The sequence below is a fragment of the Callorhinus ursinus genome, unplaced genomic scaffold (assembly GCF_003265705.2).
Source record: "Callorhinus ursinus isolate GAN/ISIS: 27379988/994484 unplaced genomic scaffold, GSC_fseal_2.0 scaffold52, whole genome shotgun sequence".
Taxonomy (NCBI): domain Eukaryota; kingdom Metazoa; phylum Chordata; class Mammalia; order Carnivora; family Otariidae; genus Callorhinus; species Callorhinus ursinus.
The window spans coordinates 4,764,117-4,788,341 of NW_027397114.1; the positions used below are offsets into that span (position 1 = coordinate 4,764,117).

Sequence of the window (24,225 nt, forward strand, 5' to 3'; positions counted from 1 at the left end):
ATATATGCCATCTCAGAGTTGTTTTTCCAAAAGGAGAAAATTAAAATTCAACTCAACTGCGAATTAAGAATGGAAAAAGTAAATCTCAACTTTTTCTCCTGTTTTCCTTAGAAGGGTAAACCTCAGACTAGGGGCAAAAAGTGGTACATGGGTCAAGTATATTCCAGCTTTTTTAATTCCAAGTATTGCCTAACAAAAGATTTCTACAGAAAATGTTAATGCAAACTACAAGCTTTGTGGAAAAATTATTTTTCCCCATAAAACTATGTTAAGAATAGCTGGTCTAGCAGAGTAGTTCATAAGACAGAAAAACATTTTAAGAGAAGCACAACCCTCTACAGATTCTGGACAAAGTTAAGACACAACAGCAAGTAACTGGGAGAGGGATGGTAATGAAAACAAAATATGGCGGTGACAGGGGCACTCATTCAAAGAATGGAACAACTGAAGATCGATCATATGTGAGCATATTCAGTCCATAAGACTTGCAAAATGCACACGAAGCAACGTCCGAGTAGCTGACTGCAGGACTTGCGCCATGTCTGTCCGTCGACTTATGAGAACTGTGCCAGTACAGTGTGCTCTAACTGACCTTGCGGGAAAGTCCTCCCTTTGTGCCTTATGGGCTTCTCCGGTGCACAGGTAGCTTCAATGAAGAAGAGTCGTCTTGTTGCCCCGTAGAGGACTAGTAGTCAGTCCAATAATCTTATCTTCTGCCCTATGTAGATATGGTAGATCTTAATAGTCCTAAGGACATCCACAAAGTGTGGTGGATTTCAGGGCTACGGATTAAAAAAGGAAACTCTCTTGACAAAGAGAGAACCCTAAATCGGTTGTGTTAAGAACTATAGGTCTGTGGAAGAAACCACTTTCCACCGTGGAACTGAAGTGTTTCCACTGCAGCACGCTGAGTAGTGAACTCTGCTTACTCGTGCCATTAAATGCTGTTCCTACTCACAGTTCAGGCCTTCAGTCATCTATATACCTAGGAGTGCCTGAATGGCTACATGGCATTTTCAAAAGCCAATAAATCGTATCACTTCTAGAAGAGATCCCCAAGTTTAAAACAAATCTGTAATGCATTCCCAATCTTTCAAGGTGGACCTGATGCAGAGCTTTCTCTGAATCAAATCTTCTCTCCTTCCTCCATACCTCACCAGAAAAATCCTGTTTGTCCATAATCCAAATACAATGCAGCTTATTTACTTAAGCAAAAGTTTTATTAAATTCTCTGATGTCATTATCACAATTAGGATTTTTTATATAGCTAAACAATTCAGGACATCTTTTTGCTCTACCCAGAAATTACACAAACATGTCCTGTTTTTAGTCAGGCCATTGCTCATTGTTGATCCCAGACAGTTATGAAGGCTAGCTAGCTTTTGTCCCAAGAACCAATCCAACTATTTTAAGTGACACGAAGTATGATACAGCAAAGAGCTTTAATTCTCAAAGAGAAGTGACTAATTTGATCTCTGACATCCATTATCTGGCTCTCGAGATTGGACTTGTCCCCCGAAAGAGACACTACACAAAAAAAGTCTTGCAAAAAAGGTTGGGTGAAATTTTAAAACTAATATAAAATCAGGCAACGATCCTTTGTAACAACTGCCAGTTGAATCACAGAAGTAATTTCTGAACTTAAAGCTCATGACAGATTTAAAAAATTGTCCTTGTTTCCTACTTTTTAACATTTGCTCCATGTTGTAGGAAAAAACCCAATATATGTAAATATTTTTTAAAAGGTACACCTTTTAAAATGAAAAATGAAAGCCTAAGACCAGAAAATATGTCCATTGTTTGCAGTGCTAGTTCTCTAACTCAGTCTAACAAAACCTGAGTCTGGCCCCCAAAAAACCCACAAAAAACAAACACTACAAAATAGTTCCAAAAAAGAAAAGAAATGAGTGTCAGATAAAAGTCCAGTTTAATAAACTCAAAACACAGCAGCACATATGTTGGGTGATCAAACATGGACACAGACAGGCAGAACAGGATGGAACAAGCAGAGCCAAGAAAATTAGAAATTGGCCCTTGCTCTCATTCCTAAACACCATGCAAAGCAGAACAGCCCAGTCAATACAAAATGAGAGATGCTTGAAGAATCTAAAGAAAATACAGAAAGGAGACCCTGATGATTTAAAAGAATTATCTTTCACTAAAGAATAAGCTAAAAGATGAGAATATCCAGGTGAAAACATGCCAAAGACAAAATGAAAAAGTCCATTAACAGTGCAGTGAATAGTGCATTTCAGCCACTGGAATGCCACTGAAAACCAACGGGAAAAGTACAGAGGAAAAGAGCATGTTGTTTCAATAGAAAACATGGTTAAGACATAGGTAAGGTATTCAACTTCCGTAAACTTAGAAGTTAATTACGCAGGTAAATGAAGGCTGCACATGAGGACCAATGCAACACAGCACACTTACTCTGCAAGACATACTATGGAACACGCAGCAGATAAAAAAAAGTATTGCCAATAAACAAGCTAATAAATTCTACAGCCTAATAACCCTGAGAGGTAATGCAATACTTGGAAGAATCGAGACGATAAACCTTTAGGTGAATAACTGAAGGATGTGGTTTTAACATGTTCTAAGAAAACACCAGGTCAACTGTCATTCTCACAAATCAGAGGAAGAAAGGGGAAAATACTGCTGGTCTACTGAATGGTATTCGCAGTAAGTAAAAAAGAATAGAAACTGAAATGGAACTCTGCCTATGTCCAAAGAAATGTGAGTGGGGAGAAAAGAGTGTGAAAATACTCTCCTATTAATGAATTAAATTCTCACATAAACTAACCTTTCTCCTTGGATTTTCTATCTTGTTCTCTGTCCCGACTTTTGCTCCTGTGCTTATAGGACTTTCGATCCCGGCTTTTTGATCTTCTTCGATCCCGGCTACGAGATCTATGCTTTCTTTCTGATCTATCATGGCTTCGGCTTCTTCGTCGATCTCTACTTCTTCACAATTGAAAACAAAAGGAAAGTAACTTCAGCTGACATTACAATGAGAAAAAAACTTGAAAAATTATACACTGTTCGGGGCGCCTGAGTGGCTCAGTCGTTAAGCCATCTGCCTCTGGCTCAGGTCATGATCCCAGGATCCTGGGATCGAGCCCCGCATCGGGCTCCCTACTCTGTGGGAAGCCTGCTTCTCCCTCTCCCACTCGCCCTGCTTGTGTTCCCTCTCTTGCTGTGTCTGTCAAATAAATAAATAAAATCTTTAAAAAAAAAAAATTATACACTGTTCAACAATTAACAAGATACAAAAGGCAAATGAGTAGAATCCACTAATACTATCTACAGTAGAAATCTTAAGAACTGGAAATTATTGAAAATCTAACTTCCATTTTTCAAATAGTGCTAAGACAATCAACATGCTTTTTTTTTTTTTTTTGAGAGAGAGAGAGGATGAGCGAGCACACACGGGATGGGGGGTGGGGGTTTAAGCAGGCTCCATGCCCAGCACAGAACCCAATGCGGGGCTCGATCTCATGACCCTGAGATCATGACCTGAGCTGAAATCAAGATTCGGACACTTAACCAACTGAGCCAACCAGGTGCCCCTATCATCATGCTCTTTAAGACTCCTCTTCGGGGCACCTGGGTGGCTCAGTCATTAGGCGTCTGCCTTCGGCTCAGGTCCTGATCCCAGGGTTCTGGGATCGAGCCCCATATCAGGCTCCCTGCTCAGCGGGCAGCCTGCTTCTCTCTCCCACTCCCCCTGCTTGTGTCCCTCTCTTGCTGTGTCTCTATCAAAATAAAAAAATAAAATATTAAAAAAAAAAGACTCCTCTTAAACAGTAAAACTGTTATCTTTTTTTGTATTTTTAAAGAATTAGTTATGAAACACTTTATATTCTGCATGATGTCATCCAAAGCAAAAGTAAGTAATTCTACCAAAATAACTTATAATTTAAATGTCTTCTTAAAATCAATGAGAAGAGATGCACTAAAGAGACCATGAAATAACACGGACTTCCTAGGAAGAGTGCCTCAAACCTCCTTAGACTGGTGGGAAGTAGCAAAGAAGTTGCCTTTAAGATGGACTGGCTCACTGATTCCACTCTCATAATCCATCTTAGTGCTTGATGATACTTAAGAGCTTCCCAAGGACCAAGGAAATAACACTAGCAATTGCTACTGCATACTGCACGCTGCCTCATGCTATATACCTGCTTCGCCTCCTTTCTCTACTTCGTGATCTTTTGTGGTCCCGAGACCTGCTGCATCTTCGGTCTGAGGTTCGGCTTGAATGCCGACTTCGAGAACGACTTCTCTTTCTTCTTTCTCTGTCTCTAGCCCTTTCTTTCTCTCTTTCTTCCTCTTCTCTCCGTCTTTTCCTTTCTCTTTCTTCTCTTTCTCTCTCCCGTTCTTTTTCTCTTTCTTCCCGTTCTTGCTTCTCCTTTTTTAAACGCTCATCACGATCAGGTTCTTCGGTTCTTTTTCTTAACTTTTCCTAAAAGAAATCAAGTTTGATTTTTATAGAACTATACCCTTAAAGACACTATCAAACAAACCTAATATAAAGCATGTGTAGATCAACATATGGAATTTGATGCCCTAAAAGAAAAATGCAGAAATTCCAACACCATGTCTGTATGCAAGGTAGTTACTTGACTAAGTCCTCAGGGATAGTCTTTCTCCCAAATTCCTGGCACAGAAGAGTGAAGAAAATAAAGCCCTTTGACAATTGATGAATAGAAAAATTTTATAGGGATTGTTATAGTTTCAAATAACAAACTATCAACAAGAAGCTAAATGTGATCAATTTTTACCCATACTAAAATAGAGTATTAGCTGTGGCTAAAGTGCATGCTTGAAAGAAGCTTACTTTTAACTCCTCTACAGTAGCTTTAATTTTGGCATAGCCCATGTGCTGCTTTCCCATCAAATGGTCATCTACCCGGGACTGGGCATCTCCTACTATCAAAAAGGCTCCACACACTTCACAAACTTCCATTTGTTTTTCTTGGGCAGCAAAACTTTCAATTGTCTGAAATGATAAATCAGTTATTATAAGAGTATTTGAGGAAGAGAGAAGAAACAAAATCCAAAAAAAAGTACTTACAATCTAGAATAGTTTTCGAATTTTGTGAATTTCTCCAAAGCCCTAATACTGAACAGCAACTGGTTAACTTTTAGAGTAGGGAAGCAAGGCAACAGCAACCAACTTTCCATATCACAAGGAAGTGACGAGACCCCATCACTCAACTATAACCAAAGAATTGTCCACATTACCTTGAAAAATGTTAACTACCTTCAGAAAGCTACCTATTCTAGTCTGAAATCATTTCTTAGTTTCAACAGGCTAAAGGTGTGGCCTCCATATTAAAAATATTTTTCAAGGGGCGTCTGCCTTCGGCTTAGGTCATGATCCCAGGGCCCTGGGATCGAGCCCTGCATTGGGCTCCCTGCTCTGTGGGAGGCCTACTTCTCCCTCTCCCACTCCCCCTGCTTGTGTTCCCTCTCTCACTGTGTCTCTGTCAAATAAATAAAATCTTAAAAAAATATATATGTTTTTTTTTTCCCCCAAGAGGTGCCTGGCTAGCAAAGTCAGTAGAGCATGTGACTCTTGATCTCAGGTTGAGTTCAAGTCTACAATGAGCATAGAGCACACTGAAAAAAAAATTTTTTTTTAACCCTAAAATGCTTAGGGAACTATCTTACTGAGTATAATCTGTACATATCTTATTCAGTATTTGGGAACCAAAGGCCAATTATATTCTACCATCAATATCTAAAACATGGGGGCGCCTGGGTGGCTCAGTTGGTTAAGCAACTGCCTTCAGCTCAGGTCATGATCCTGGAGTCCCAGGATCGAGTCCCACATCAGGTTCCCCACTCAGTGGGGAGTCTGCTTCTCCCTCTGACCCTCTCCCCTCTCATGCTCTCTCTCACTCTTTCTCTCAAATAAATAAAATAAAATCTTAAGAAAAAAATTCAAAACATGTATGTCACATTCTCTAATTAATACAAAAAAATAAAGAGCATACCAATTTTGAGCTAAGGTAAGTATATATGGGGTACTTTATCATAACAAGAAAGTTAAGGGGTGCCTGGGTGGCTCAGTCAGTCATGTCCCAACTTTTGATTTATATGATCTCAGGGTCACAGGATTAAGCCCTACATCGGGCTACCCACTCACTGGGGAATCTGCTTCTTTCCCTCTTTCCCCACTTGCACGCATGTTCTCTTTCTAAAAATAAAAAAATCTATGGGCACCTGGGTGGCTCAGTTAAGCGTCTGCCTTCGGCTCAGGTCATGATCCCAGGGTCCTGGAACTGAGCCCCACTTTGAGCTCCCTGCTCAACAGGAGTCTGCTTCTCCCTCTCCCTCTGCTCCCTCCCTGTCTCAAATAAACAAATACAATTTTTTAAAAAAATAAATAGTAAGTAAATCTTAAAAAAAAAAAAAAAAAGGGTAAGTAAAACCCAGGCCCCAATGAATAATCATGATCTAAGGCATGGGCTGACATGCAGAAGCCAGAAGCTTGTTTTTGTAAATAAAGTTTTATTGGAACACAGCCACATCCATTTGTTTATGCATTATCCAAAGCTGCTTTCATAATATAAAGAGAGCTTGGTAGCTGCCAGGGACCTTGTGGCCTGCAAACCTTAAGTATTTACTGTGTACCCTTTAAGATACAGTTTGCAGACTCTTGATTTAGGACATTAGGAAACTGTTTATTAAGATTCTCAAATAGGAATAGGTCCTAGTAATTCACAGTGAACAGCCTGGATAAGTCAAAACGAGGTTGCTACTCACCGAGGTTGTGGACCTAAGCAATTCTCTCTCTTCTTTTAACTGTTCAACTAATTTCATCATCCCCTGGGCTTCTTCTACTTTTCCTTCAGATCCTAATTCTTCAATCTAAGGGGGATTTAAAACAAACAAACAAACAAACAAACAAACAGCCAAGCAGTCAAGACTCCTTTCTAACCAAACTATCCAAGTATTCTTCTGTTCTTCCCTAAGCTTCATTATCATTTCATGGTTGTTTTGGGTCTTTTGTTTGGTTTCATTTACTGAAGCCTCTTTGGGTTAAATTTACCCTATCAATTTTTTTTACAGCATTAATAAAGTATATTTTATTGCATATTTTTAAGGTGCACAATCTGAAAGTTTTGACAACCATGAAACTAACACCTTCACCTAGGTAACGAACACATCCATCACCCCAAATTTCCTTTGTAGTACCTCCTCCCCGAACAACCACTGATCTGCTGTCACTACAGATCAGTTTAAATTTTCTAGAATTGTATATAAATGGACTTATGTACTTTTTCTTTTTTTAATCTGGCTTCTTTCACTCAGCCTAATCTTAAGATTCACCTACAGTGTTTTTTTTTTTTTTTTTCACCTACAGTGTTAAATGCAGTTGATTTGTTTTATTACTGAGCAGTACTCTACTGCATGGATACATCACAGCATTTATCCGTTCACCTACTGACAGACGTCTAAGCTAGTTCCAGTTTAGGGATTTTGCCAATTACAAACAAAGCTGCTATGAACACTGGTAATACAACTCTGTAAACATATGCTTTTGTTTCTCTTGGGTCAATATCTAGGACTGGAATGACTCACAGTGGATCTTTAACTTTTTAAGAAACCTACGATTTTCCAAAGTGGTTATAATTTTACATCCCACCAGCAGTGTAGGATAGTTCCAGTTTTCCCACATCTTCATTAATACTTGGTATGGTCTTTTTAATTTTAGCCATTCTGACAGATGTACAATAAATATCTCATTGTGGTTTTAATTTATAGTTCCCTAATGATTAACAACTTTGAGCACCTTTACATATATGTATTTGCCACCCTTTTATCTTCTTTGGTTAAGTGTCTATTCCAAGTATTTCGTTATTAATGTACACAATTCTTACCTGCTGTAGGAGTACATCAATTTTATCTGTTAGAACCTGAATTTTTTCTTCATTTTTGCCTGTTGGGCCAGCTGCCTATTGAAGAGATAATAAAATGTATTATCAGTAAGTAAAAAACAAATATTCAAGCACTCACATACATAATATTTGTATTTAACAGTTAAATGTTGAGTTACAAGGATAGTAACTCAATTACCTTCAATTCTTGCTACCTAATTACATATTTGGTCAGTTACTGATAACTAGGAGAAAAATCTTAATGAGGAGCAAAATGAGTATTACTGATAAAGACTGAAAAAAATTAATGCCTTTTAAGTTTATGTCATTCTAAGAGAACACAATGAACTTGACCACAAACTTTAATACTAGGGAGATCTCTGGGTCTCCAGAGAACAAGGACACACTTTACAAAGACTACAAATTAATTTCATACTCACCCCAGAGGACTGCTGGTTTTGAGATAATGCCAAACGAGCATGGCCTCGTCTAATTCTACGTTCTACTTCTGCAAGTAAGCTCTGTAGGTATCGCAGAAAATCTCTCTCATAGCCAACCTTCATAAAACGAGAACTCTTTTCATACCTGGTTAAGAATAAAAATTAATAAGCATTACTTTCTTTCCAAATCTTTATCCATTACAACTCACATATTCTACCTTAACTAATCTTATAGATTGTTGCATTTACTCTGAAGAGTAAACTGGGTATGTAAGAAGTCAATTTCTAGTCTCTCATCCGGGTAAAGGGAAGACAAGTACTTAACATTATGTTTGCTTAAGAGAACCACCCAGGCGCCCAAAAGCATGGACTTTACAATAGGGCAAAGCTAGGTGCTTGAACGCCGGCTCTACCACAATATTGGATCTGTGACCCTGGCCCCAGGACAAGTCTCATTTATAAAATCAGGACTGTTAAAAAACAAACGATACAGAAAAAAAGCTAAGGATTCAATAGTATTTACGCATAGATACACACTCCTATATGGTGGCCGATCGTATCATTTTTGTGGCTATGACTTTCTACCATCCCACCTAATGAACAGAACCCCAACAAGACATTCATTTTATACTAATTCTAATTTTCTTCAATCTTTGTCCCCTTTAAACCAAAGAATGACTGAGCAGGTAGAAATGACTGATAAAGGTAACTTACTGCTTTCGAAGGTTTTCATCATGAATTTTTTCACATGGACCTGAAAAAAAAATGAGAAATATGTATAAATTGATAACCACCTTTTCTCTTGCCAAATCTAAAAGTAGCTCTTAAAAAAAAAAAGGGAAAACAAAACCCATTTTATCACAGAATAGTCTGTACACACCTAAATTGAGCCTAATGAATTACAAAGTAATGTGCCCAAGTAAACACATGAAAATTGTTCTCCTTAATCTTCAAGATCAGTATAATGGAGAGCAACTATATGCTAAGAAAAGAGAAGAAAAAAGAAGAGGGAGTTGGAGGAAAGAGAAACTGTACCCAGTGCCACCCAAGAAAACCATAATGAAGGCGAACCACTGGTCTACCCCTCATCTTTTACTAATTTGGGGGACCTGCAGATGAAGCCAGAGTGTAAGAACGCTCAAGTCCTACTCCTTCCTACCTCCAGAAGGCAGCCAATTCAACCGTGTCACCTATGCCTTCTGGAATTTATTTCCGTATTTCTAAACTATTTTGCTTTTTCTTAGTTTACCTTAGACATCAAAATTTTAGATCAAAAGAATTTTAAGTTAAATAAACACTTTATATTTTGACTATGCAAGTACTGTTACCTGCTGAGCCTAACAAAAGGGGCATTATGACGACTTAGGATATACTTCACATTTCTGTTGGAATTCTTTTCATTTGTTTAGATTTCTGTATTTCTGAACTCTTCTCAAACACTTTAAGTCAGCTACAGAAATTCTTTCAAGATTCCAAATCTATCAGATAATCAGCTTCAGTTTTGCCCCCGAGCTTTCTGTTCTGCTTCAATCTGGGCTGCTTATTTTCTAAGCTCACTAATAAGAGTTGTCATCCTGAGAGGTTCCTTTTCTGGTCTGGATTGGATGCAGTTTACTGGATCTCTTGTTTTTCACCTTGATTTTATACCCATGTGTTGGTGGAGTTTCCAAAGAATCGTGGAGATCAATTTGTTGAGATCTTGCATGTCTGAAAATGTCTTTTTTTCACTCTCATACTTTGAAGTTTGGCTATATAGCTAACCTAGGAAAAATATTTTTTCACTCAGAATCCTGAGGGTGTTTCTCCAAAGTCTTCAAGCTTCTGGTGTTGTTACTGACAAATCTGGGGCCATTCTGATTCATGATCCTGTGTGCCCCTGCCCCACTCCCACCATTCTGAAATTTCAGTGGTGTGCCTCTGAACGGATCTTTTCTCATCCAGTGTGCTGAGCATTTGAAGGATGCACTCAATCTGTAAGACGACCGCCCTTCAGTAGTGCAAAAATCTTTGATTTCCGCCCTTCTGCTTTCTCTAGAACTCCTTAGTACTGTATTGATACCATTTTTTCAAATTTTATTAATCTTTTCTGTCCAATCACCCAACATTCCAGCAAATTTCCTTGGTTTTATTCTCAAACCTTAACCCTGATTTTATTTCAGATTTCTTCAGTCCTAATTTCCAAGAGCTCTTTTTTGGTTTTTCAAAAGTCCCCTTTTTATATAGTACCCTATCCCTGATATCCTCTCTCATTTCTCTGAGGATACTAAATTTAGTTAAGACTTTTAGTATTTTAGGGCACCTGGATGATTCAGTGGATATAACATGCAACTCCTGATCTCAGGGTTGGGAGTTCCCCCATTGGGTATACAGCTTCCTACTTCAAACAACAACAAAGTATCTTTTCTTGGGCTTTCGCCATTATCTCTAATTCCACTAAACTCCCCCCCACCCCCCGCCCTGCTGGTTTTGGTTAATCTATCATGTTGAAGGTTCTCCTCATGTGTCTAACTGGTATTCCTTGGCTGGCAAAACACTTCCAAAATCTAACTGGAAGTTGGTATGCACAGGCAGGGTTTGTCAACGAATGGGCTTTACCACAGGAAAACCAGGCAGCAAAATTCTTTTAGGAGATTCCCCAAGGGTCAGTACCTGTAGATCACTTCTCTGGAACTGTTCACTTTCTCTAAAGAATCCTCTTCTCTTCTGCCTGGGGAAAAACATCTGGCTGTATCCTTCTAGGAACAGGGCAGAGGAAGGGAATGGGAAAACCCCACTATTAAGAATATAGACTTAACTCTATTAATAAGTCTCATTTTTACTCATTACTGCCCTGTGCTGTGTCTGGAATCCCAGTATCTAGATTCATTCAGCCCTAATGTGCTTCTAAAGCTCTAGGGCAAGCATCATGCTTAAATAATTAACTTCTTTTTTATGTTTCTAGAATGATACTAATTATGTACCATCCTGAAGAAAAGTCACTCGATTTTTTTTTTTTTTGGCATTATGTGGTTCAGATGGAACTACAGTCTCGTAGGTCCAATTTCTCCAGAAAAGAACCCCCTACTGTCTCCTAGGATACAGGGGTGGGAGACAGAGAATCACCAGATGCACAGGTTTTAAGAGTCCCTCCAGGGACATTTGGCAATGCCTTTTTAGTTGGAGATGTTTCTGGTTTTCACAGTTGAGGGGTGCTACTGGCATCCAGTGGGTAGAGGCCAGGAATGCTACTAAACATCCTACAGTGCACAGGACAGCCCCCCAAAACAAAATTATCCAGCTCAAAATATCAAATGTCACAGTTGAGAGACCCTTAACTAGACTAATCTTTCATTTTCAGCCCCATGACTCAACTCTGCCTTCTATGGTACCTGGTGCCTCCAAATGCTCAGCCTGTCCAGGGTTCTGCTGATCAAAACTTCCTTTTAATATCCCCTTCTGCAGGCTTTTAGGGTACAGGTTTCTCTGCCCTGTTGAGTTTGCTGCTACTCTTCCATCCACTTGTCATCTTCCAAAAATTTGTTGGTATCTATAATTGTTATCTCCTCTTCTGTTTATACCTTTTTTTGTTTTTAAATTTTCATTTTAGTGGAGGGTTTTGGGAGGGAGTGGAAACAGACATGTATGTTTACTTAAGCCACCATGTTTTAACTAGACTGGCATTTATTAATATGCTAAAAAATCTAAGCCAGGAAAGAAATTATCTTATCAACAAACTTTAAGAGAAAACTTTTTGGAATTTATGAAGTACCAGTTTTTATTTTAAATCATAATTTGATAAAAGCTACATAGAAAATTCACTTACCAAGATCAGAACGAGTATTGGTGAACAATTCCGCAGGACAAAAACCACAGAGATAATATTTACAAACCTAGTGAAGAAAAACAAAGGTACTTTAAAAAATTGTTCAGCTTTAAAACTATACTGGAAAAGAGTGCCAAATTACTATTTTTCTCATTTCTTAACCTTCATCTTTCAACCAAATGAGAACAATTTTATTTGTTAAACCCACATCAGTTACAGTAGTGACTTTCCAACTCCCAGATTTCAGTAAAAAATGGGCAGGAGAGAGTTACCAGTACTTCCTACTATCTACTTTTAATCACCGCTCTCCCCCACATAGCAACAATATGGGAAAGATTTCTAGAAGAACAAATTTTAATTTTAATAAAGTAAAAACAAAAAACTTAAAACTGTTATTATCATTCTAACTTTGTTAAAAAGACCAGAACCAATTTACAGATTAGGATTTGGAAATCACTGTCTAAATTACAAATAACATTCATTTAAAGCGATCTGGATCGGTAGCTTCCCTTAAGAAATCCTTTAACTCTAAATGCACTGGATATTTTCACATACACCAGCACTTTACTGAGCAACTGCTGATGGGGTCCTATGGTATGAACAAAGACTATTACAGGAAACACTTTTAATTCTCTCCATCAGTACTTTTGTAACTCCTTCAGATATATTTCAAGACTGCTCTAGCTGATAGTTATTCTATACACTGCAAACCAAAACCTGTTGAGCAATATTCCAAAGTGTCTTTCTTACTTCATTGTTATTGTATAATCAATGTAAAACTAAGACATATGAGAAGAAAACATGTTAAATTTAAGATTGAATGAGAGTTCTTTGTAGATACTTAGGACTGGATGTTAAATCTGCAATCAATTATTTTCTTCCTTAAAAGTCTTTTTTTTTTAAGATTTTATTTATTTATTTGTCAGAGAGTGAGAGACAGCACAGGTAGGGGAATCAGCAGGCAGAGCAGGCAGAGAGATAAGCAGGCTCCCCGCTGAGCAAGGAGGCCGGGCGGGACTCTGGGGTTGATCCCAGGATCCTGGGATCATGACCTGAGCCAAAAGCAGACACTAAACCAACTAAGCTCCCCAGGCGTCCCTCAACTTTTAAAAAAGCAGTACCTATGGGGCACCTGGCTGGCTTGGTAGAGCATGCAACTCTTAATCTTGAGGTTTTGAGTCTGAGCCCCACGTTGGGAGTAAAGGTTACAAATAATCTGTACACCCATTGTGGAGCTCAAACTCACAACCCTGAGATCAAGAGTCACATGCTCTTACCGAATGAGCCAGCCAGGTACCCCAAAGATCAACTGTTTCACACTTGAAGTAATATAGTTCCATAAACATTGTCCAGAAGAATTAAGGTCATAAAGAAAAATTAAGATTCAAAAATCATAAAGATTTAGTTTTATATCAATATTAACCTAGAGTATCTCTGTATCATTTTCTTTAGAAGTACTGCTAAATACTGGATTTTTAAAATTATTCTTTGCAATTTAAACATTCTTACAAATAAAGTATTAAGAAAACTCCTATATGCTCACAGTTAGTGTTTTTTCAAATTATTTTCCAAATTCTCAGTGCTCATGTGGTATTTTAAAATGCTATATACTTTTCTAATTATCAAAAAGTCTGATTTGTTTCACTTGGCATCCACAGTAAGTGTATCACAATAAAATACCAATGCCAACACTCAATCTTAAAAATAACTAGGAATCTTTTATTTGAGGGAAGGAGAAGAGAGACAGAGAGTATGCCATTTATCTTTCAGACCATTAACCCTGGTTCCCAAGGCTCAAAATTTATTTAACAAATTTCTAATAACTGTAATAATTACATATAATAGCTTAGTAAGTTATTGGCAGCATTTACATCTAAAAATTGTACAGTTATATAATTTAAAAATAAATTTAGTACGTGGCGCTCATAGATCTGAAACTTTACTATTGTGCATCTTACTTTGATTTTATTATTTTTAATATAATTTCTATTTATCATCTTAACTAATAAAACATAAGACTGGGGTGTCTGGGTGGCTCAGTCGTTAAGTGTCTGCCTTCAGCTCAGGTCATGATCCCAGACTCCTGGGATGGAGCCCCGCCATCGGGCTCCCTGCTTGGCAGGAAGCCTGCTTCTCCGTCTCCCACTCCCCATGCTGTGTTCCCTCTCTCGCTGTGTCTCTCTCTGTCAAATAAATAAATAAAATCTTAAAAAAATAAAAAAACCCCATAACACTACTGTTCCTTTGTTTAAACTGGGTCAATCTCTATGATCCTCAAAAAAGGCTCATCATTAAAACAAAATAGGGGTGGCTGGCTGGCTCTGCCAGTAGAACATGTGACTCCTGATCTCGGTTGTGAGTTTGAGTCCCACATTGGCTGTAGAGGTTACTTAAAAAAAAAAAAAAAAAAATCTTTAAAAGAACAAAAGGAATAAACATTTCCATGGTCCCTCTCCTGACTCTAAAACATAAGCCAATACAAACTTTCTCTAAGAAGGAAATCATGTAATTCTTTTTGGTAATGAAATATCAATATAGTACTTATTGAATCTTAGTTTTAATAGTATTTTTCACTGAAATCAAACTCACCCAGATCTGAGTTTGGGCTTTACCATATATCGCACGGCTTTCTGTAAGACTGGTGATTACTACTAGCTTCAAGGTTTGTCATAAACTGTTTTATTTTATTTTAAAACTAAAATACTTGTGATTTTCCACAGCTATGTAGTTTTACTCTAAAACCTAAGCCTTATTCATATAAATTAGACTTTCTAAAAAACAGATTCTTGGAGCACCTGGCTGACTCGGTGGAGCATGGGACTCTCTATCTCAGGACCATGAGGAGTTCAAGTCCCACGTTAAAAAAAAAAAAAATAAATAGACAAACATAGATTTTAAGTGGTCAAAACTTTAAATGTACTATGTCAGTTTTTAAATAAAATACAATTTCAAAACAGTATTGTCAATTAAAAATAAAATGAACACACTCTCAAATCTAGTATGTACTGCATGGGATTTTAATATAAACTGGCACTTAGGGGATGCCTGGGTGGCTCACTCGGTTAAGCATCTGCCTTAGGCTCACCTCATGATCTCAGGGTCCTGGGATGGAGCCCAGCATCGGGCCCCCTACTGAACAGTGAGTCTGCTTCTCCCTCGCCCTCTGCCTCCCACCCCGGCTCATTATCTCTCTCAAATAAAAAATATTTTAAATCAATCAATCAATCAAAAAAATAGAGTGGCACTTAGGGGCACCTGGCTGGCTCAGTCAGTGGAGAGTCTGCAACTCTTTCTTGACCTTGGGGTGGTGAATTTAAGCCCCACGCTGGGTGTAGATTACTTAAATGAGTTTTTAAAAGAACCTTAAAAATTAAAGTGGCATTTAATTTTAAGTGACATTTTAATTTTAAAAGGTAGAAAATGGCACTTCAACAATCACTTAACACTTAACATGTGCTAAAACAGTGCAGGAAATCCAAGAATGAGTAAGACCCACTCCTCAAGAAGATCACAGTCTAGTAGAAGACAGTCAAAAGCAAAAAACAAAGTTACTAGAATATACATGCAACACTAGATACAGAAGTGATTTTAGTCAGGAATGTCAGGTCATCACAGGTGATGAAGCTTGAACTGGTTCTTAAATTCAGAAGTAGAAAGCCTGCAAGACGTTCTAGGCATAAGGAAAACAACATGTGAAAAAGACCTAACAATATGAAATGGGCTAGTGTAAACAGGTATGCTTGGAGAGAGAATACAGTGCAGTCTGAATCTTGGCTGACACCCACTGTGAACTACAGACTTTAACTCTGCCTTGATTTCCGCATATAAAAAAAGGAGACACTATTTCACAGTGAGATTTTTTTTTTAAGATTTTATTTCTTTATTTGACAGAGACACAGCGAGAGAGGGAACACAAGCAGGGGGAGTTGGAAGGGGAGGGGGAGAAGCAGGCTTCCCGCCAAGCAGGGAGCCGGATATGGGGCTCAATCCCGGGACCCTGGGACCATGACCTGGGCCAAAGGTAGAAGGTAGACCCGCAGTGACTGAGCCACCCAGGCGCACCCACAGTGAGATTTTAACACTTAAATTATATGTTTGTTACATTGGGAGAGAGGGGCGAATTTGTCTGACTTTTACAATACTAGTTATTTTTTTTTTAAATGGTTTTAGGCACTATGTATACCAAGTAAGACATGCCTGCCAGTGGGCTAACCAGGTGCTTCTTACAATTCAGTCCAATCATCCCATGTGAGACAAGGGAGAGCAACCACATGACCTGCCCTAAAGGTATCTAGTTATTTACAGAATCCAGATTAGAACCCCCTTTCTTAATCTGGTTCTGTATGTTCTTTCCACTCTTCAATTCTCCTTAAGATACACTGTAACACAATGGCACATCAAAATGTTACTCTACCCATTAATCCCCAGGGACTAAGGATCTTTAAAAATACTATCACAGTCTGATAACCAAAGGTGGGAGGGGTAGGTACCAAGACAGTAGGGTGGCCAGAATTCTTGTGATTTATCCTCTTGATAAAACTAAGGCAACACGACTGGCCAGAAGAGTTCAATCTCAATATCATCCTTTACTGAAGTCACTACCAGTGAAGAGAAAGCAGAAATACAATCAATCTTGGAAATCTGACTCAAATATTTTAATTGCAAGTTTCTATCATATTAAACAGTGTCAAATTGTCAAAAATTAAAACAATTATCTGACCTGTGATATAGTGCTGGGAAAATGACACTCCAAACAATCCTAGAGGGCTGTGAGACAATTTGGCAGCATCATCAAAATGTAAAACGTGCATTCACCTTAGCCATTATCCTTCTAGGAACCCATCCTACAAGTGACCCAGCTTTGTGTACTAGAATGTTCACTGCAGCTTGGCTGGTAATGGGAAAAGAATTAGATATAATCTATGTACCCACTAGAGAACAAAAAGTTAAAAAAAATTTAGATTTATTATCTTTTATTTTTTATTTTTTTTTAAAGATTTTATTTATTTATTTGAGAGAGAGAATGAGAGAGAGAGAGCACATGAGAGGGGGGAAGGTCAGAGGGAGAAGCAGACTCCCCGCTGAGCAGGGAGCCCGATGCGGGACTCGATCCTGGGACTCCAGGATCATGACCTGAGCCGAAGGCAGTCGCTTAACCAACTGAGCCATCCAGGCGCCCCTATCTTTTATTTTTTAAAAGATTTATTTGAGAGAATGTGAGGGCACAAGTGGGGGGTGGGGGCAAAGGAGGAGAGAGAAGCAGGCTCCCTGCTGATCAGGGAGCTCGACGTGGAGCAGGACCCTGGGATCATGACCCACACTGAAGGCAGATGCTTAACTGTCTGAGCCACCCAAACGCCCCTTTATTTTTTTTTTTAAGATTTTTTATTTAAAAAAATTTTTTTTAAGATTTTATTTATTTGAGAGAGCCAGCACGTGAGAGAGCACAAGGAGGGAGAGGGGCAGAGGGAGCAGCAGACTCCCCACTGAGCAGGGAGCCTGATGTGGGGCTTGATTCCAGGACCCTGGGATCATGACCTGAGTTGAAGGCAGATGCTTAACTGGCTGAGCAATCCAGGCGCCCTTACATTTTTTTTTTTATTTTAAAGTAATCTCTATACCCAACGTGGGGCTCGAACTCACAACCCGAGATCAAGAGTCACATGCTCTACCAACTGAGCCAGCCAGGCACCCCAACTAAGGTAGATTTACATGTACCCAAGGAAAGATGCCACAACAGAAATGAAAGTTGTTAAATATATATTTACACATTATGTAATATTACATTAAGCTATCTATAACTTTCACTTGTGTATGTGTATATGTCTGTAAGATATTAGGAAAAAGGCTCAGAAACATACCAATTTTTAAATTTTCTAGAGGGATTTGGCAATGGGGAGGGGAGGCAAGCACAGACTTTCATTATTTCTAAGTTAAATTTTAATTTTTTATAGCAAGCATGTCTCTTTTGGTAAAAAAAAAATAATTTTAATGGTGCTAAACTCAGAGGGAAAACATAAAATAGTAAAATCAATCCCAATATATTAATGGAATCAATCTTTAAGGGAAAGAAATATTTAATGCAAAGAAGACAACACACACTGGGAGACTTTAGCAAGCATGTAACTCAAAATATGCTGAGACTTCCACCTTAACAAAAACAGTCCTATTTTTTTTTTTTTTTTTTTTTTAGCATTAGTATTCGCTCCTTCAAGGCACAGTCAATTCTGGTCATTGATTTAGATCATTTCTGATCACAAAAGTACATTAAGAATACCTTACTGATTTTTGTCTTTCTACACCCACTCGAATCAGTTAAGAGAATTCCCCCTTGAGCTAATCAAATATTTTCAAAGCCATCTGCATTATTTGTTAAACTGCTTTCCCTAAGTCAGTGTATTCCTAGTTGTTTCTCACCCCAACAGTCAGGCCAGCTAGTTATTATTTACAGATAGTAAAGCCTTCAAATCATTAAAGGACATATAAACGTCTTTACAGACAACTATGAGTTTCTTTGGTTTTCTAAGTTACTAACAACCTTGGATACATTTTTGGTTCCATGAGATAACATGTTCCATTTTATAAACAAATCATAAAAAGAATGTATTTATTCAATTTCTATTTCTGGTCATCTAAATACTGGCATTTAAAATTCATCATGTTGGCAACAATCTGATATTCGATCTGCTTAGAATTGTTTCCCAATGTAATTTTAGTCCCAACTTTTCTTTCTTTTTTTAAGATTTTGTCTGTCAGACCGAGAGAGCGAGAAAGCACAAGCAGAGGGAGTGGTAGGCAAGGGGGAGAAGGAGGCCTCCCGCTGAGCAAGGCGCCCGACCTGGGACTTGATCCCAGGACTCTGGGATCATGACCTGAGCCAAAGGCAGGTGCTTAATGGACTGAGCCACCCAGGCATCCCTAGTCCCAACTTTTAACAAGGCTTATAAAAACCATTCAAAACCAGATTCCTGCCCACCTATCCACATGTCCCCTTCCCCAACAAAAACAAACAAGGGCTCCAGCTCTAACATTATTCACAATTTTTCAGGCCTAAGATTTTCTCCAACCCCTAGTAACATGTCTTCTCTCCCATTCCCTCAGGCCAATTCCTACTAATCCTTCAGGTCCCAGTATTTAAGGGCCACTTTAAGAGGCCTTTCCCAAGTACCCCAGTCTAGGTTATTAGATGCTCCTCTCACGTGTGCTTTTCTAGACCCTATACATTTCCTACTGTGGCACGTACCAAATTGTGTTACAAAAGCACGTTTACTCCTTTACATCTGCCACCAGACTGATGGTTCTCTCAGGCCACGTGCCATATCCACACTATTACGGTGCTACATTTTTGTTGAATAAATGAATACAGGAAATTTCCCCAAGTTACAACTAAGAAATGATGAGAAAATTGGGGCACCTGGATGGTGTAGTCCGTTAAGCAGCCGACTCTTGGCTCCCACTCAGGTGGTGATCTCAGGGTCGTGAGATGGAGCCCCGCGACAGGCTCAGCACGGAGTCTGATTAAGACTCTCTCTCCCTCCCCCCAAAATAAATAAATAAATCTTAAAAAAAAAGAGAGAAATGATGAGAAAATTAAGCATATTTCATAAAACAATGAAGCACTATTACTAAAAGTTTCTCCCTCTGTGAAGAAATCAACTCTAATGATACACATTTTTCCTAAAGCAAACAAATACTAAAGAAATACCTTAGTATTTTCAATGTGATGGTAATATTGTGGTTATGCCTTCTTGAAGTCCTTATATTTTAAAAATATATAATGATGTCTTTAAAGCTTAAATGATAGAATTACTTCAAAATAACAGAAAGGATAGGAAACATAGAAGCAGTAATACTGGCAATGTGTTGGTAATGTTGCATTACCTCTTATGTAGAGAATTCACTCTATTTCTGTATATGTTTTGAGAAGAAGCAAACAGCAGTTATGTGCACATACAACACACAGACTGCTGCCAATTTGGAGAAGCCCAACATTTAGCACGTACTACAGAGTAGGACCGGAAATGCCTACATTTCTGACAGAAAAAACATTTTGGTGACACTGAATTAAAACTATCCAGTAAAATACTTAGATATCATGCACTATAAGTACTAATTTTTGTTTCCAAAGTTCACAAATAAAAATGTGGAGTTTTAACTTTTCTTTTCCAAACAGCTTTCAGTGTCAATGAAAATATTTGTTAACATTCTGAAGATTTTAGAAAAGAGCATTTAGTTCAATTCCCTCCATAAATTATTAAACCTTCACTGAACAGGGGGCATACCTGAACTTGATAAATGATCAAAGAAATCCCATTTTGGGTATTATTAGAATCAGAGTTAGGCCAACAGTTAAGTAATTTCACTTCTGGGTTCAGATCTACAACGTAAAAATCTCAATTTGGAAATATAAAGTTCCTGTTATAGTATACAAAAGATAATGAAAACTCTAGACCAAAGCTTAAAATCCCCTACCAAAAAAATTTAAAAAATAGGGGGCGGCTGGGTGGCTCAGTCAGTTAAGGGTCCGACTCTTGATTTTAGCTCAGGCCATGATCTTAGGGTTCTGAGATGGAGCTCTGTGCTGTGCTCCATGCTGGGAGTTCTAGAACCTGCTTAAGATTTTCTTCTCTCCCCCTCTGCCCCTCCCCCTTCTCTTAAATAATTAATCAATGGGGAGGGGAGATCCCCTACAATCTTTTCAGATAATTAGAAAGCTATTCATGCCATCTCTAGCAAAGACTGAAATCTCCCCATGTGCACACTAAATGAAAGGTGCTCATGCTAGGCAGTTGCAAATCGTATGCTTTCCTCATCTCTGGTAGTTGTTTAGAATTAACAGAGCAGAGCAAACAAACTGCTTAATGCAAAAATACTAACCTCAAGGAAATGTAAAATATTAATAAATGAGGCAGTAGGATATATGAATGAATGCTTGGAATGGTATTAAAACTAATTTGACTTTAGCTGAAAACTACTTTCTCTCAGATTGAGATAGCAATCTACAAAGAAGTTGGAAATGCTGTAAAACCTCAGTAAGGCACTTTCCAAGATTCAACCGGGATAGTGGTTACACATACACCACTAAAAACAAAGGAAAGGTCGATAATTTACATCACCAATGCATCCTTCACTTAAAAAGGAGCTTCAAGTGCTACTGGTTCACAATTAAAAACCCGACTAATCAGGTGGGTCAAGAAGCTATAGTTCACAAGCTTTACAATTTGTAAGAGGCCATTTAAAGAAAACCCAGATTTCTGGAGCTTTCCCTCAGACCTACAGATCAGAATCTCTTCGGGGGAAGTACAGAAATCTGCATTTAAAACAAATTCCACAGGTGTGTCAGATACAGACATCCAAAAACTACCTTTACCATTAAGGTAAAGTTTCCATTTCAATTGTTAAACAAAAGAACCCCACCCGGCTGAAACAGCTTTTCCCATCTAGTGCAAAGGTAGCAAAGAAAATTTTCCAGATAGAATGGGAATGTAAAAATATTTTGAAATATCAGGTTGCAGTGATCCTGGAACCCTCAGAGTACATGCTGGGGCTGTCCATTTTTTCCAGGATTTTACCACTAACAACCAACAGCATAAGAATATGCAAATAACCCGGAAGTGATGCCGTGAGCTTCCACAGCTTTATTTTACCCCAGAGTAATTCACTCTTATTTAGTAGAAGAGGCCATGTGCTTTGTTCCAGGTCAACACCAACCTTCCCCCCCCATATGAATCTGAAATACCAGTAACTGACTTTTTCAAATCCCTGGATTCCGAATGAAGTGCAATCTGTCATTAAAGGCATAAAGAATCCTGGTGACAAGCACCGAGAGTTTAAATCAATGAGAAACACTGTAAGTGAAAGATTATAGCTGAGATGACATAAAACCTAAGTTGCAATTCCCAGAGCCCCATTGCTAACTATAAGCCCATGGTATAGAAAGCAATGTGGCAATATACCAGCACCAGGAAAACAAAGTTTCTTCACAACACGTGTTCAAAAACAAGGAGGCAGTAGACTGCTCCAGTTGATAAGCAGGCAATGAAAAGCAATTTTCTCTTTAATCCAAAATACATTATGTCCAAAATGTCCTATTTGCACATCAACTAAATCGTAATGTTTTTTGTGGTTTTTTTGCAAGGCAAGACGGAAAGATTCTTAAGTAGTTTAAGAAAAACTGACTTCACTATGACAAATGCCTAGAAAGAAAGAGGGTCAAAACAAGCGACCAAGTTACTCAGCTTCCTATTTAACAAGCAGGGGGAAAACCGCAATGTCTAGAAGAGAAGAGAAAGAAGAGACAAGGCTTTCAAAAAGCTTCCCCTCTCTTGAGGTCAATGACAAATGTGTGAATCTGACCCCACACAATAAATTCTACCATAACCCTTCATACTATTTTGGAATAAAGCAACACCCCAATACAGCTTTCCACTTACTTGTTAAGATACCGAAAGGACTCATCTAGAACATGCTTATTTTCCTGCATTGCAAAAAAGAAATTTTACTCTGACCAAAGACTACCTTAAAAAAAAAAAAAAAAGCGCAACTAACTTTTTTAGTATTTGTTCAACTATACCTATTTTGATTAGTAACTGCCTTTAAATTATCATGTTGTTTGGTTATAACTGCAAGCTAAGTAAAATTAAAATCTACATCTGTTCTTCAGGTTAAGACCTAACATAACACTGCATGTTCAAAACACGTGAATTACACTAGTATCTGCAGAGTCAGTTTGATAGGATTGTGGAAAGTGACCAGGACTACAAAGATTAGGTTTAGTTTCGCCACTTAACTTGCCAAGAGACCTTGGGTAGCCTCTCAAGTCTCATCTGTGAAACTGGGGTTGTATTTACCCTTACTCATAAGGTAAAAAGGACCAAATGAGTTTTGTTTTATTCAAGTATAAATAATCAACAGTGTTTTATTATTAGTTTCAGGTGTACAATATGATTCAACAATTCTATATGTTTCTCAGTGCTCATCAAGGTACCTGTACTCTTATCAAAGTCTTTTGTGAAAGAAAAAAACCCTGACAACCATCTACATGAAGGGCTTACTAAAACGTACTGCTATCAAACATATCTGTAAATCATCACGGGAAATCCTACCAAGTTATGACCTCTTAAAATTTTATTTCCTCATATAAGCGTCGAAATTGAACCATTCTTGAAGTAATACTGTGCCACGATTTTTACCACTAACCCTGGCCAGAAATTTCAGTCTAAATACGACGCTCAACCCAAATAACGGAAAAATTTGCCTTTTTCCCTATCTCATAATGAGGTGAAAACTCCAAAGCCTCTAGATGTAATAAAATCCTTTCCCGCGTTTCCCTGCCTTATTAAGGTGCTTTTCAATTCGGCCAAGGGCCCTCTCAGACTTACTCGATACTACAACAACAAAAACAAATCCCTCATCCCCGGACCCGGGCGGGCTCCTCCCTCCCGCCACAGAATCAGACACTCGACCCTGACGCGGCCCGCGCCCCAAATCGCGCCGCGGGCCGGATGGGCCCCAGTCCGCGCCGCTCCCCTCCCCCACGGCACCCGGGCACAGACCCAAGGCCCGCGGGACTTACGCTCTCGTGGTCCCACCGCACGTTGCTGCGCTTCTCGTCCGGGGCGAGGTTTCGGTCCCGGCCCATTAACTCATCCAACAATTGCGCGGCCGAAATCATGGTGCTTTTCTCGGGCTGCTGCTGCCACCAGCCCTGGCACCCGCCAAAGAAAACGCCGGCGACACAGTCGCCAACCCCTTCGGCCCACTCGCAGGCCGAAAAGCCTCCTCTAAAGAGGAGCCGACAAGACAAAATGGCCGCCGCGCGGGCGCCTTCCCATCATGCCGTGCGCGCGCGTGCGCCCGGGGGGACACGCCCAGGTCTGGGAGGTGAGGAAGAGCCGGCTTCCGCCGGCCCGGGGGCGGAGCCTGCCGAGGCTGGGCTCGGATCCAGCCAGGGTCGGGCGGCCCCGCCCTACTCTGAGCTTGACGGAACCGATGGGCACGCGGGTCGGTAACGCTGCACGCTTTCCTGCCCAGGCACCGGTCTTCCCCGAGCTCTTTCACTGGGAGCCTTCGTGTTGAAGCTTGGACTCCGCTCCGA

At 39.1% G+C, this 24,225-nt stretch overlaps 1 protein-coding gene across 15 annotated transcripts in view; it reads right to left on the bottom strand.

Moving 5' to 3' along the window:
* The window catches only part of LUC7L3 (LUC7 like 3 pre-mRNA splicing factor), a 30,662-nt gene extending 6,711 nt beyond the window's left edge, over positions 1-23,951 (bottom strand). For 5 of the 15 annotated variants that reach the window (XR_012375525.1, XR_012375526.1, XM_073883728.1 and 2 more), the window contains exons 1-9: positions 23,704-23,950; positions 12,129-12,195; positions 9,041-9,080; positions 8,327-8,471; positions 7,890-7,964; positions 6,772-6,876; positions 4,838-4,999; positions 4,179-4,462; positions 2,804-2,964 (exon numbers count right to left, since the gene is read on the bottom strand). Coding sequence is in view for 9 of the 15 variants with exons in the window: in XM_073883728.1 (XP_073739829.1) it covers positions 2,804-2,964; positions 4,179-4,462; positions 4,838-4,999; positions 6,772-6,876; positions 7,890-7,964; positions 8,327-8,471; positions 9,041-9,080; positions 12,129-12,195; positions 23,704-23,802 (1,138 nt within the window). In the remaining 6 variants the exon portion in view is untranslated. Of the gene's footprint in view, positions 1-592; positions 719-2,803; positions 2,965-4,178; positions 4,463-4,837; positions 5,000-6,771; positions 6,877-7,889; positions 7,965-8,326; positions 8,472-9,040; positions 9,081-10,975; positions 11,062-12,128; positions 12,196-19,542; positions 19,688-23,703 lie in introns of all 15 variants that reach the window. The other 10 variants (XR_012375528.1, XR_012375529.1, XR_012375527.1 and 7 more) reach the window with 6 other exon arrangements.
* Between the last annotated feature and the right edge of the window lie 274 nt (positions 23,952-24,225).